This window comes from Mercenaria mercenaria, chromosome 2 (genome assembly GCF_021730395.1).
Source record: "Mercenaria mercenaria strain notata chromosome 2, MADL_Memer_1, whole genome shotgun sequence".
Taxonomy (NCBI): domain Eukaryota; kingdom Metazoa; phylum Mollusca; class Bivalvia; order Venerida; family Veneridae; genus Mercenaria; species Mercenaria mercenaria.
In genome coordinates this window covers 52705769-52719041 of record NC_069362.1, presented here as the reverse complement: position 1 = coordinate 52719041, position 13273 = coordinate 52705769, and the positions used below count along the sequence as shown (strand labels likewise).

Genomic DNA, 13273 nt, shown 5'->3' with positions numbered 1-13273 from the left:
TACTACTGATCACTTGTGTTAAATTTCATTAAATTGTGTGCATGGGTTCAGGAGATTATGCGCGCACAAGATTGCATATGCAGACTGTATGTATCTAGTATAGTAACAAAATCAAAGTTCTGTAACTCTGCAAATTTTTTTTCTGAAAGAACCTAACGTGCACCATGCACAACTACGGTTGTTACTGATCACTTGTGTGAAGTTTCATTAAATTGTGTCAAGGGGATGAGGAGAGTTGGTGCGCACAAGATTGTGTCTATGTATATAGTATAGTAACAAAAAACAAAGTCCCATTACTCTGCAATTTGTTTTTTCTGAAAGAACCTAACATGCATCATGCACAACTATTGTTGTTACTGATCACTTTTGTGAAGTTTCATTAAATTGTGTCAAGTGGATGAGGAGAGTTGGTGCGCACAAGATTGTGTCTACGGACAGACAGACGGACGGACGAACGGACGGACGAACAGACAGACAACCTGAAACCAGTATATTCTCCCTTACAACTTTGTTGTCGGGGGGTACAAAAACATTTTTTATTTTGTGTTTATCTAATTCTAACCAATACTTTGCTATCTTTCACTACATATAACTGATTTAACCATTGTTAAATTTCTTAAAATGTAATGAATGTTTTACAAATGAGTTAATAATATAACTAGTTTTAATCCAAGATTACAGGTCCAGTTTGAAAAGTCTGCAAGTGTATTATTTGTATGTTATGTATGCTACACAATCAAGGTCTTCCATAAGAAACAATCGAAAATGTCTGCATAAAAACCCCATATACAATGCAGACATTTAGACTGTTTATACTGGTCCAGTGCCTAAATCCGGACACTTTTGGTGGGTTTTTGACAGTAAATTTGCATTATGAAACCACACGTGCATAAAATTTTAACTGTATAATCTTAGGTTCTTTATAAATCTCTTTGCAAAACAACAAAATCGTATGTTGCTGATTTCATCATAAAAATGTCATCCAAATCGGGCCAGTAAAAGCTGTCAAAATTGACCTTTAGAGTACTTAAATATTCGGACACTATTTGGGTATAAAATGCAACGAATATGTGCACCCAAAAATAACAATAAACACGACTTCGTTTAAAATAAAGCAGTCAAATACAGTCCTGTAAACATATACAAACACCTCCGTCCAAATTAAATTTTATTACCTGTTCATCACGTGATCATATGGGCTGGTTTCTAACTTTGTATAATTGCCAAATATAACAATAATATAATAGAATTTATCTGAGCAAAAATTAATGTTTAAAATTATTCTTTCTTACATGTAGATTCTGTCACTGTCGTTATACATTTTGACACAACTATGGGGATCATTATGAATGACACGTACGTCACTGCGACGATTTTATCTAATAAATTGCTTCCCTCGTCTGCAAAATGCTGGCATTTTTTTCTCTATTGGATTAATTGATATATAACAGAAATTGGTTAAATCTTTTAAATAAATACTGAGGGTAGTACAGAATTCTAAAACATGTTTTTAAATCAGTTCCGATCAGCAAACAAAAAGAGTCGTCTGCAATAGGAAGAATTTTTTTCTTATTTAATTAGTACCTCATCGCACCTCAAATAACAGGCGCGCGCTGTATGACGTCATCCCCCAACACACACAATGTTTACTTTATGCGGTGCGGATATTTGAAAGTAGTTTTCTCTGGAAAAGCTTATATTCGTACACTGTTGTTGACAGCTGGTCATCAAAGCTTTCGTTTGCGTCGATCCTGTTCATTTCAGTAAAAAATCATGATCGTAAAGCATTTTAAAACGGTGTCCGAATATTTAAGCACTGTCCGAATTTAGGCACTGAACCAGTATATTAGGTAAGAGCATAATGAAAAATTACCCCAAGATATCCTGGAAAGCTTGAACCATGCTCTTTGTTTGATTCTCTTTGTTGTAACCAGCCTGAAAACAAAACATGACCAAGTAAGTAACATATAGGATGGTCATCACCTGCAATACTGAAATGTTCAAACCTCTGATGTACATTTTTCTATCTTTTTTTTTCTGCTAAAAATATGGTACCTTTAACAGGTCCTGGATACTTGTCAGACCCCAAACTAAACAAGAATGGGGGCAAAATTGTGTGACACATGCCCCCTGAAAATGCTTCTTAGAATTATATGCAAGAAAATAGAATCTTTCACTGGCTGAAGCTGCTGATTGAAATTCATCTGTAATACTCATAACACAAAGGGATAGGTTATGAATCTGTACCAACATGACAGAAAGTTGTGTTCTGCATGTCATAAAATAAGGGCAAACATTTGTGCTGTGTTATTTGAAAATCATTTGAGGCAGTTACAGGAAACGAAACAGACATGAAAACCTGACTATTTGACCTCTGATCTCACTGTATGACATATTTGAAGGCGACCATGAATCTGTGACAGACTGATGGAAGGACAGACTGACAGATAGATGGCTAGACCTAGAGCAATATGTCTCAACCAGAATGTTGGGTGACATAATTTTTCAAAGAGGAAGATATTGATTCAAATAGAATGACTACGTAAAGCATATAGATAGAGGTAAAAGTAAAACATTATAAAACAACAAGAGCGCCGCCATGCGGGGCAATATATGCCCGAAGGCTTACATCATAGGATTGGAGCAAAATTTTAAGAACTTGACTGTTGTAGCCCCAAAGGACTGGAACAACAAAAGGAAAACTTCAAAAAACAAATCTAAGTCCACAAAAAAAAAAATCAAGGTCTACAAAAAAATCCTTATCAGGTATAGGTATGTACACCTTAAAATTGGAGGTACCATCCATGTTGTACCACAGAAAAGTGGTCTCGGTTTTTCCCTACGGCCAATAATAAAAAAGTTTCAAAATAAGCTATTTATAGTAACATAAAAGGGAAGTAATTCAAAAAAAAATTATTGTAAGTACAAACTGAAAATTTGTTGAAAATATAAAAGCGACTTTTTCTTTAGTATTGTTTGAACAAACATGTAGAATGATACATAACATATTATTAATGTTTTCATTAAAAATGAGTAATACTGTCATCTCAGCACAAAAGCAGACAAGTGCTTCTTTATGACCATGCATTTTTTTACTTTGTGCAATGAGGTTACATATAATGTGATACAATAAGCAGTACACATAATAAATGTAGAAAACTTCACCCTCACCCTCTGTCTGGACTGTAGTATCTGTAATGGATACGTGACCACTGTAGCTACTGTCTTTGATATTGCTCCAATGATAAAATATAGAAGTCCACTCAATTCCTGAAATTGCAAAAAAAGCTCCAGTTTTAAAACATTATTAAAGTACACTCAATTCCTGAAAGTACATTAAGTACTGCTCCAATGATAAAATATAGCAATCCTTCCAGTTCCTGGAAATATATAATTAAAAGTATTTCTCTGAAAATGAACTTTAAGAATCAATTCAATTTCTGAAAGTTCATGAAATATTACTCCATTGATTAAATATAGAAATCTGTTCAATCTCTGAAAGTACAGAAGTTTTGTTCCAATGATGAAATAAAGTAAACTGTGCATTTCCTGAAAGTACGCAAGTATTGCTCCAACAATGAAATATAGGATTCAACTAAATTCCTGAAAGCACATAACTATTGCTCAAATCTGTTCAATTTCTGAAAGTACATATTGTTCCAGTGATAGAAAATTGAAATCACCTCAATTCCTGAAAGTACATATTGTTCCAGTGATAGAATATAGAAATCACCTCAATGCCTGAAAGTACATATTGTTCCAGTAACAGAATATAGAAATCACCTCAATGCCTGGAAGTACATATTGTTCCAGTGTTAGAATATACACCTCCGCACTTTAAAAACGCACCACTTAATAAATACACAAATTACACTTTCTGAGTGGACCAATTTATTCATTCTTGCATTATATAGTAATCTCAATATCTCTTCCATAAGATATGCAAAAATGAAAAAGATCTATAAATAAAAACTACTTATTTAAGATGTTTATATCTGGTACCCCTCAGTTTCAAAATTGACAAAATAGAATTTTGAGATTTTTTATTACTTATTTCACGCATAAAGTCTTCCAATATTAATTTAAATGATAACAAATGTCTTTTTCCAATACACTAGTCACTTGTCGCTTAATTAAAATTATATTTATTCAAAACCACTCATCCGTGACTTATTATGCACAGGTAAGACGTTTAGCACGTTTTGCATGTGCACTGTACATGTGAGTTGTCAAATAATATAAAACTGATAAATTCGTGATCTCTAATAAAATACTGGTCGTCTGTGAATTTTGACTTGGAGGGTGGTGTTGTTTAATAGGACGAAATGAACAGTTTTTGTTAACCGATTTTTGTTAAATTTTCCTTGTTTGTGTACCAGATAATGAATTTATGTAATCACATAAAAATAATGGAATTGTCGTATAAAATAAAATTTTATGACCCATTTTCTGAGTGGTGTGTTTTTAAAGTGCAGAGGTGTAGAAATCAACTCAATTCCTGAAAGTACTATTGTTCCAGTGATAGAATATAGAAATCACCGAAAGTACATACTGTTCCAGTGTTAGAATATAGAAATCACCTCAATGCCTGAAAGTACATATTGTTCCAGTAACAGAATATAGAAATCACCTCAATGCCTGAAAGTACATACTGTTCCAGTGTTAGAATATAGAAATCACCTCAATGCCTGAAAGTACATATTGTTCCAGTGTTAGAATATAGAAATCAACTCAATTCCTGAAAGTACATATTGTTCCAGTGTTAGAATATAGAAATCACTGGAAGTACATATTGTTCCAGTGTTAGGATATAGAAATCAATTCAATTCCTGAAAGTATATAAGAATTTTTCCAGTGATAGAATATAGAAATCAACTCAATGCCTGAAAGTACATATTGTTCAAGTGTTAGAATATAGAAATCAACTCAATTCCTGAAAGTACATATTGTTCCAGTGATAGAATATAGAAATCAACTCAATTCCTGAAAGTACATAAGAATTTTTCCAATGATAAAAAGCAAGGGGGGAGAAACTGACTAGTTAGTTCTTTCCCACCTAGTGTGCATGTATCTACATATCTGAATAATACATGGTGATGAGGAAAAAATCTTTCTAGTTGGTTATTTCCCCCCTCATGTGCATGTATCTGCCTGTCTGAATAATACACAGTGAAGGGGGATGGGGGGGGGGGGGGGCAGCCCTTTTTTTATGGTTTTGGGGAAGGGTGGCGGGTCCTTTCAGAAGGGGAAATTTGCGTCGTAAAATACCAAATTGGGGAATTTTTTTTATATATAAAAAAACAAAAACACAGATTGAGTAAGATCAAGGCCTTCCCTGGCTGTTTCACACTTTTAGCCATGACTTAAGCCAATTGCAAAATCTTGGGACCATTTCATACCCTAAAGTGCCAGAATTAGAAGCCATTGTTTTTTTAAAATCTCTGTTTCATTTTATACTTTAACCAAGCAATTTGCCCTTGAACCATTTCATCCTAATATTACATTGAATCAAAAATAGTTTTTAATCTTGTCATTAAAATGTTTAAATCATTTTTCAAGAACAATTTCATAGCTAAAGTAATTGTTCAATGTATGAAATTATTCCTTTAATAGTTTGCAATTTTTGAATTATCTCCCTTTAATGGGCATTTTCCACTACTTAGATGTTCCTAAAGCACTAATATTTAGTTCTTTATTTTTGACCTTTGTATTTCAAACTAATATAAGGTCATTTATCAAAAATAGAGTTGTCCTTTTTTATTTTATGACTTATAAAAAGCTTTTTCAATGCTTTTAATTGCATTATATATAAATCTCAATTTACAAGCTAGTCCATACATATTACTGTATAGTGAAAATACCACCTAAAGGTATGATTAGCACTTTGTTTGGAAGCACTTGGGAGGTGCTTTAAAAAATTCATCCTGTGTTACCCAATGTAACAAGTGAAAGAACCAAACAAACTGCTTTAGTTCATTTGTATCTCAATCTTTTCACTGAAATTTAACGAAGGAGTGAAATGTTGGGCCGACCGAAATGTTTACCCGTAGAGTGAAATGTTGGGCCGACCGAAATGTTTACGCGTAGACTGAAATGAACGCGATTGAAATCTTCGCGTCGATTGAAACGAACGCGACCGCGACTGAAATCATTTCACGATCGCGCAAATTATTTGTGAGCCGTTCGACTTAACAATATTTCCAGATTTTTTCGTTCATTACTTCCGAGAATCGGCTTGTTATTAGATAAATATATCCGCAAATCGGATTGTTGTAGATAAATCTATCCGCGAATCAGAAATTCTGGAAAGGCTTTTCTTTGGAAAGGGAAATTCCCGATGACCGACGCTAACGGTAATATCTGAGATGTTCCGATTGCGGCGTTTCTAGAAGCGGTGTTTAGAACGCACATACATTCAGACCTATTAATCCATCGGCGGTGGAAATTTTCGCTGATAAAAATGACTTGCAATTGGGGAATTTTTTAGTGCAGATGGGGATAAAAGTATATTATTTTGCCAGGGGAATGGGGCTGAATTTCGGCCCCAAAATCGGCGTAAAAAAAGGGCTGGGGGAAGAAACTGACTAGTTGGTTCTTTTCCCCTTCTTGTGCATGTATCTGCATGTCTGAATAATACACAATAAAGAGGTTGGTTCTTTGGTTCTTTCCCCCCTAGTATGTATGTATCTGCATGTCTGAATAAAACACAGTGAAGGGGAAGAAACTGACTAGTTGGTTCATTCCCCCCACCCTTGTGTGCATGTATCTGCTTGTCTGAATAATACACAGTGAAGGCCAGGGGGAAGAAATTGACTAGTTGGTTCTTTTCCCCCTCATGTGCATGTTTCTGTATGTCTGAATAATACACAGTAAAGGGGTTGGTTCTTTCCCCACTAGTATGTATGTATCTGCCTGTCTGAATAAAACACAGTAAAGGGGAAGAAACTGACTAGTTGGTTCATTCTCCCCTCATGTGCATGTATCTGCTTGTCTGAATAATACATGGTGAAGGCCAGGGGGAAGAAACTGACTAGTTGGTTCTTTCCCCCCTCATGTATATGTATCTGCATGTCTGAATAATACACAGTGAAGGCCAGGGAGAAGAAACTGACTAGTTGGTTCTTTTCCCCCTCATGTGCATGTATCTGCATGTCTGAATAATACACAGTGAAGGCCAGGGGGAAGAAACCCACTAGTTGGTTATTTCCCCCTCGTATGCATGTACCTGCATGTCTGAATAATACACGTTGAAGGGGGAAGAAACTAGTTTATTGATTCTTTCCCTCCTATTGTACATGTATCTACATGTCTGAATAATACACGATGAAGGGGGAAAATCTGACTAGTTGCTTCTTTTCTCCCTAGTATGTTTGTATTTGTGTAACCGGGGTCCATTTCTCGGGGAAATTAGCTACTATTAAACAAGTGGTAGAGTTCTAATATTCTTTTATTCCATTCTAAATAATAATGTTATATCACTTCAATAATTCCAATTTATCAATTCATAGTACATCATAATTTATTATTCTCAAAGTTTCCAAAGTATTTCTTGCCTAAAATATTAAAATATCAATTTTGACTAATTTTTGACTGTGGTGCCTAAAACAAAAACCTAAATCTAACTCCAACTCCAAACTGACTTCTTTCAACTTTCCCTCCAAACTCTGCAACATTTTCATTCACGCCCACTTCATACTTCAACCAATCACATCACACATGCATCATATTTCAACCAATCATATCACACATGCATACATTAAAACTTGACCAGTACTTGTCTACTCCAGTGGCTTATTACTTTCTGATACTAATTAACACTTACTAATTAAATTATTACCATATCAAATTCTGTCTGGAATATCTTTTGAAGTAGCAGACCAAATCAAATGCACATATGTTTAGCTATAATTATTTCTAGATAAGTAATAAACTGAAGAAAGGTAAGGGCACTCTGATAAAATAATGACTTAATGTTATTTTAATGATTTTCATAATAAAATATATCTAAAATATAGAACTGGTCACATTTTCTCCCTCTCTCACTGAATTTGCTCCTGCAAATTTATTAATGTTAAATAACATCTGAATAATAACCTTCAACACAATGAAACAACAAATTTCATCATACTGAAATTTAAGATATATGCAAAAGAAAACATATTATACTACACACAAATGTTATAGATCAAATATGATGATCACAGTTCAATAATACGACGGCAATTAAATTGTGATAAAAGAAAATATTCAACTTGAAATCATATTTTTCATAATTTTGCGTATCTTTCGCAACTTAAAGTAGTCTTAGACAATAAAATACAGCTGAAGATACGTTTTCATGCACTGTTATATGCAATTAAATATTTGTGCCACATTTCTTAGTCATTTTCCAGCTCTGCACTGTCCTTGCACTGTCACTGCTCACTGTTCATGAATAGACATGTATATACACTATCACACATTTTTATTTAAATACACTTTTTGTAGGATGTGATCAATGTTTCAAAGTCTAGACTCAAAAATGCCATTTTAAAACATTGTTTAATAAAGAATTCTCTTTATCAGAACAATTTACTTTTTATAATCTGCATATACTGACATTTTGAGTCAATGTACTGTGACTTACATTACAATTAAAAACATTTGACTATTTACAAGAAGAATAAGTACTAAAAGTTTGAATTTTCAAACTCATACAAATTAATAAATATAGCAATCCCCAATATTAAAGTGTTCTCTTCCAAAACGAAACAAAGAGGTATCTATACTGGAAAATCACTAGATTTACAATAATCTGGATAATGTAGAATCATGATTAAGTGTACTGCTGAAATCACTCCTTGTAACCTGGTTCTTATGCTCCAAATAACTTCTACTCATTGTCTTTTTACCCCTTTACTTATCCCCAAGCATAAATCTACAAATCTCCCTTTTAGATAGAATGTTTAAGATAGCACATACAAAATATTGCTTTAAACAGCTATCCCCTTTCATTTCTCAATATGTATAGGTACCTATTTCTCATATTTTCTTATAAACCTTCCTTTGGTTTCTCAAAATTTGTAGCCTATAACAGTATCTTGGGTATCACATAATGCTTACACTAAAAAGGAAAACAAAGCTGAAAATAACAAGAAAGGTCATAGTTTAATTTAGATATGCCTGTATAGTAAGTTCCAAACAAAAATAGCCAAATGAAAAAAAATATGTACATATAATTTTGAATTTAGTCATACATGACACACAAAATTCTTTACAACCAACTTAAATTATTTAACGCAATGCCTTATTTAGTAATTGCAGTGATCAGGGTATCAACATAACTTCAACTTAGAACCCTAAAGTTACTTTCTCTTCTCTGGCTTAAGAATGCTTTGTTTCATATTTACACTGAATTTCATATAATTCTTTATCTACAGGCAAATTTATCGCTTTACTCAATATGTGGACGCTTGCGCACTTTACCAGAAAATGTGTATTTGATGTGGAATTCTTTCCTCACATCCTCTGGCAAGTCCTCGTCATAATGCCACAGTGTTCTTGCTTTTCCTTCTTCATCTCTGTACCTTGCTTTGTATACCAATCTGCCTTTGTAATGGCTTGCCTGCAGGATTCTGTCAAGTTCCCAGCTATCCATGTTGGCATCATTTCCTGGGTTGTGTGAATCTGCCGTCATAGTATCCTGGGAAATATTTTCTTGTCTGTCTTCATCTTCTTCAGTTTGCAGCTCCACTACGTTCTGACCCCTTAATGCCTCTGGGATGTTTGTTGGTCTCAGTGCTGGGTTGAAGTAGGGTTTTAGTCTGTTTGCATGGACCACACTCTTGATAGCTTTGTGTGTTTCTAAATTTCTGAGTCGATAATTGACTTCACCGAGTTTTTCAGCTATGTAGAATGGTCCGGTCCACCGCTGTGTCAATTTCGGAGATAATCCTGGCTCTGTCCTTGGATTATACAGCCACACATTGTCATGGACATTAAAGTCGGGAGTTTTAGCCTTCTTGTCGTAGTATTTCTTGTACTTCTCTTGTGCTTTCAGAGTATTTTCTCTCACCAGCTCTCTGCACACTGTCTGATTCTCTATGATACGTCTAAGGTGCTGTTCATGTGTTGTACCTGCAGTGGTCGTGGGTATGAGGGCTGTGTCCAGAGGTAGTCTGCATTCTCTCCCAAACATTATGTAATATGGTGAGTAGCCTGTGGAATCAACAGCTGGACTAACTCTGTAACTCATCATGATGCTGGGTAGAAGCTGAGCCCAATTTGTCTGTTTCTTGTTGCAGTACACCCTGAGCTTTTGCAGAATCACGGAGTTCATCCTTTCAGCAGATGAATTTGTTGCAGGATGGTAACTACTGGTGTTGATCTTGCTGATTTTGAAAATACTACATAATTCTTTCATCAGCTTGGACATAAAGTTGGCTCCTCTGTCTGTCAAAATTGAAGTTGGACAGCCGTATCGACATATGATTTCATCATACAACTTCCAGGCAACAGTTTTGGCTTCCATGTCTGCTAAGGGAAATGCTTCACACCACTTGGAAAAAGAATCAACAATAAGGAGTACATATTTGTAGCCTTCATCTGTTTTCGGCAGTGGTCCTAAAATATCCATATGAAGTCTGGACAAAACATCTCCTACTGGCAATGGCTGTAACTGTGCTCTTCGCTGATGGATGTAGCGCTTGGACATCTGACATGGTTCGCAGGACTGGCAATACAGCTTGATGTCTCTGTACATGGACGGCCAGAAGAATTTGGTCCTTATCGCCTCATATGACTTCTCAATGCCATAATGTCCACCTGTCAATGCGTCATGGTATTGTTTCAATACTGTATCCCTGTATTTGTGTGGTACAGCTAACTGCTTTTTGACGTCTATCCACCTGTGTCCTTTTGATCTGGGCTGATACAAATGATAGAGAATGCCGTCATCAATCTCGTAAAACTGCGCCTCAGCCACAAGCCTACGAGCGGCTTCCCTATCATCCGGTACCTTCCCATTTTCTTTGTATTCAAACAATGGTACAAAATCTTTGTCTGCCATCTGATCTATCCGAAGTTGTTCCACTGTTAAATTGCTGATTTCTTTCATGAACTCAGTCGGATTTATATCATTGTAGGCATCTACAGCATTTATCATTTCAGACAATCTGTTCTTATCACACTTAGTTGTTACCGAGTTAATGTCAACTACCTTAGGTTCCGTGTATTCAAGTGTATATTCGATCACAACTGGACAGTCAGTATCTACAGAGCAAACCTGTGGGTTAATGAGTATATTGTCTGCATCTTTATCACTGCCCTCAGAAATAGGTTCATCTTCATAATTCCTGCGCGACAAAGCATCCGCATTTGAGTGAAGCTTACCCGCCTTATAAACAACCTCATATTGATAGCCCTGCAAGTATACTGCCCACCTGCCTAACCTACCACTGGCTTTATTGTCCCTTAAAGATTTTAGTGCAATGTGATCTGTAACAACTGTGAACTTGCGGTCTGCTAGATAAGTATGATAGTGCCTGATACCTTCGACTAGAGCTAACCCTTCTAAATCAAATATACCCCAGTTTTTCTCTGCTGGGCGTAAAGATCTACCCCCATATGAAACTACATGCTCGCGTCCCTGTTCATCTTTCTGACCTAAGACAAAGGAAATTGCAATCCTGCTAGCATCTTTTATGAACCTTCTGTAGTAGTTAATCAATCCGCAGAAGGAGCGTACAGTGGTCTGATCTGTGGGGACAGGAAAATTTGTGACTGCGGTCACCTTATCTTTATCAACCCCAATACCTTGTCTGGTGAAACAATGACCCAGAAATTTGACCTCCTTTGCCGCAAAGGTACATTTACTTGGTTTCAGACGTAAATTGGCTTGTCTGAATCTATTGAATACTTCTGATAAATGCTCAAGATGTTCGTCAAAGTTTTGACTGAAAATTAAGCAGTCATCAATGTACACAAGAGCGTATTTGTAATTTATACCTCTAAGTACCTCGTGCATAACTGTGCTAAAGGCCGAACTACTGTTAATTAACCCAAAAGATAATCTGTTGAATTCCCAGACTCCTTGATGAGAAACAAAACCTGTGCGGTCTTTAGTGGCTGGATCTAAGGAAATTTGAAAGAATCCTTGGGCCATATCTAATACTGTATATAAGGAAGACTTAGATTCACCTAAAGCATCTATTACATCTTGAAAATGTGTAATAGGAAAGTGTAATGGTTTTGTGAGCTTGTTGACGGCCCTGTAATCGACTGCAAATCTGTATTCCCCAGAACTTTTCTTAACCAACACAATGGGACTTTGCCATGGAGTACATGAAGGACTTATAATGCCATGCTTTTCCATGTCTTCAGTCTGACGCTCAATTTCCTTTTTCTGCTCAGGCGTCATTCTATACGGACGTTTCCTAACAGGAGGGGCATCCCCAGTATCAATTGTATGAGGAAATAACTTAGTATGACCTAGTTCAGCAGTGCATGTTGCAAAAACATCTCTGTTTTTACCTAGAAAAACTAGCAATTTGTGCTTTTGTTCCTCAGTCAAATCAGAATTTGTCAAATCTATGCCTATGGACCTAGCTATTTCAATATACTCGGCATCAGATCTGTCACACTGAACATTCATTTCGTTCTCATATTTATATTCTGAAGTATCATCAGTGTTCATGATGTCACAATGACTGAGTTTCTCTACCCTAGCTACTGGTTCATTTTGCCTCAAGTGTACCCATTCATTAGTCGGGTTCATAACTTGTATGAAAGTTGTGTTATTTTGCACATTTGACACTGATCTTGCCCCGATAACTTGATTCTTACTTGGCAAGCTTCTAATTGGCTGAATAACAGATAAACCATTTTGACTTTGACCTTTGACCTTCACCTTAGTAATGCTCACTGACTGAGGTGGAACACTGATTCTGTTAACAAGACGGGCCAGACTCGACTTATGTTTAGAGGAAAACATCTTGACTACTATAAGACCTTCTTGTATTTTCAAAATATCTTCACCAAAATCAACCCAAGCTTTCTGGTCTTTAAGAAAATCTCTTCCTAGTATGACTGGCTGATTCAGCTTTTTGAAAACATAAAATGTTTGAGTCAAGGTAAGTCTACAGATAGTCATAGGAACAGTTACTTTTCCCATAATTTGCATTGATGTACCATCTACTGATTCTGCACTCTTTATGTCAGACTTCATCAAACTATAATTTTTGTAAAGGCCACTTCTTTTAAACATTTCATATGTCAAACAGCATATAGAAGCACC

The 13273-nt window shown here is 35.6% G+C and overlaps 1 protein-coding gene across 1 annotated transcript in view; it reads right to left on the bottom strand.

Moving 5' to 3' along the window:
• Positions 1-1869: 1869 nt before the first annotated feature.
• LOC123563973 (peroxisomal membrane protein PMP34-like) overlaps positions 1870-13273 on the bottom strand; it is a 58161-nt gene continuing 46757 nt past the window's right edge. The window contains exons 7-8 of the mRNA XM_053525901.1: positions 3172-3270; positions 1870-1935 (exon numbers count right to left, since the gene is read on the bottom strand). Of these exons, the coding sequence (XP_053381876.1) occupies positions 1870-1935; positions 3172-3270 (165 nt within the window). The remainder of the gene's footprint in view (positions 1936-3171; positions 3271-13273) is intronic.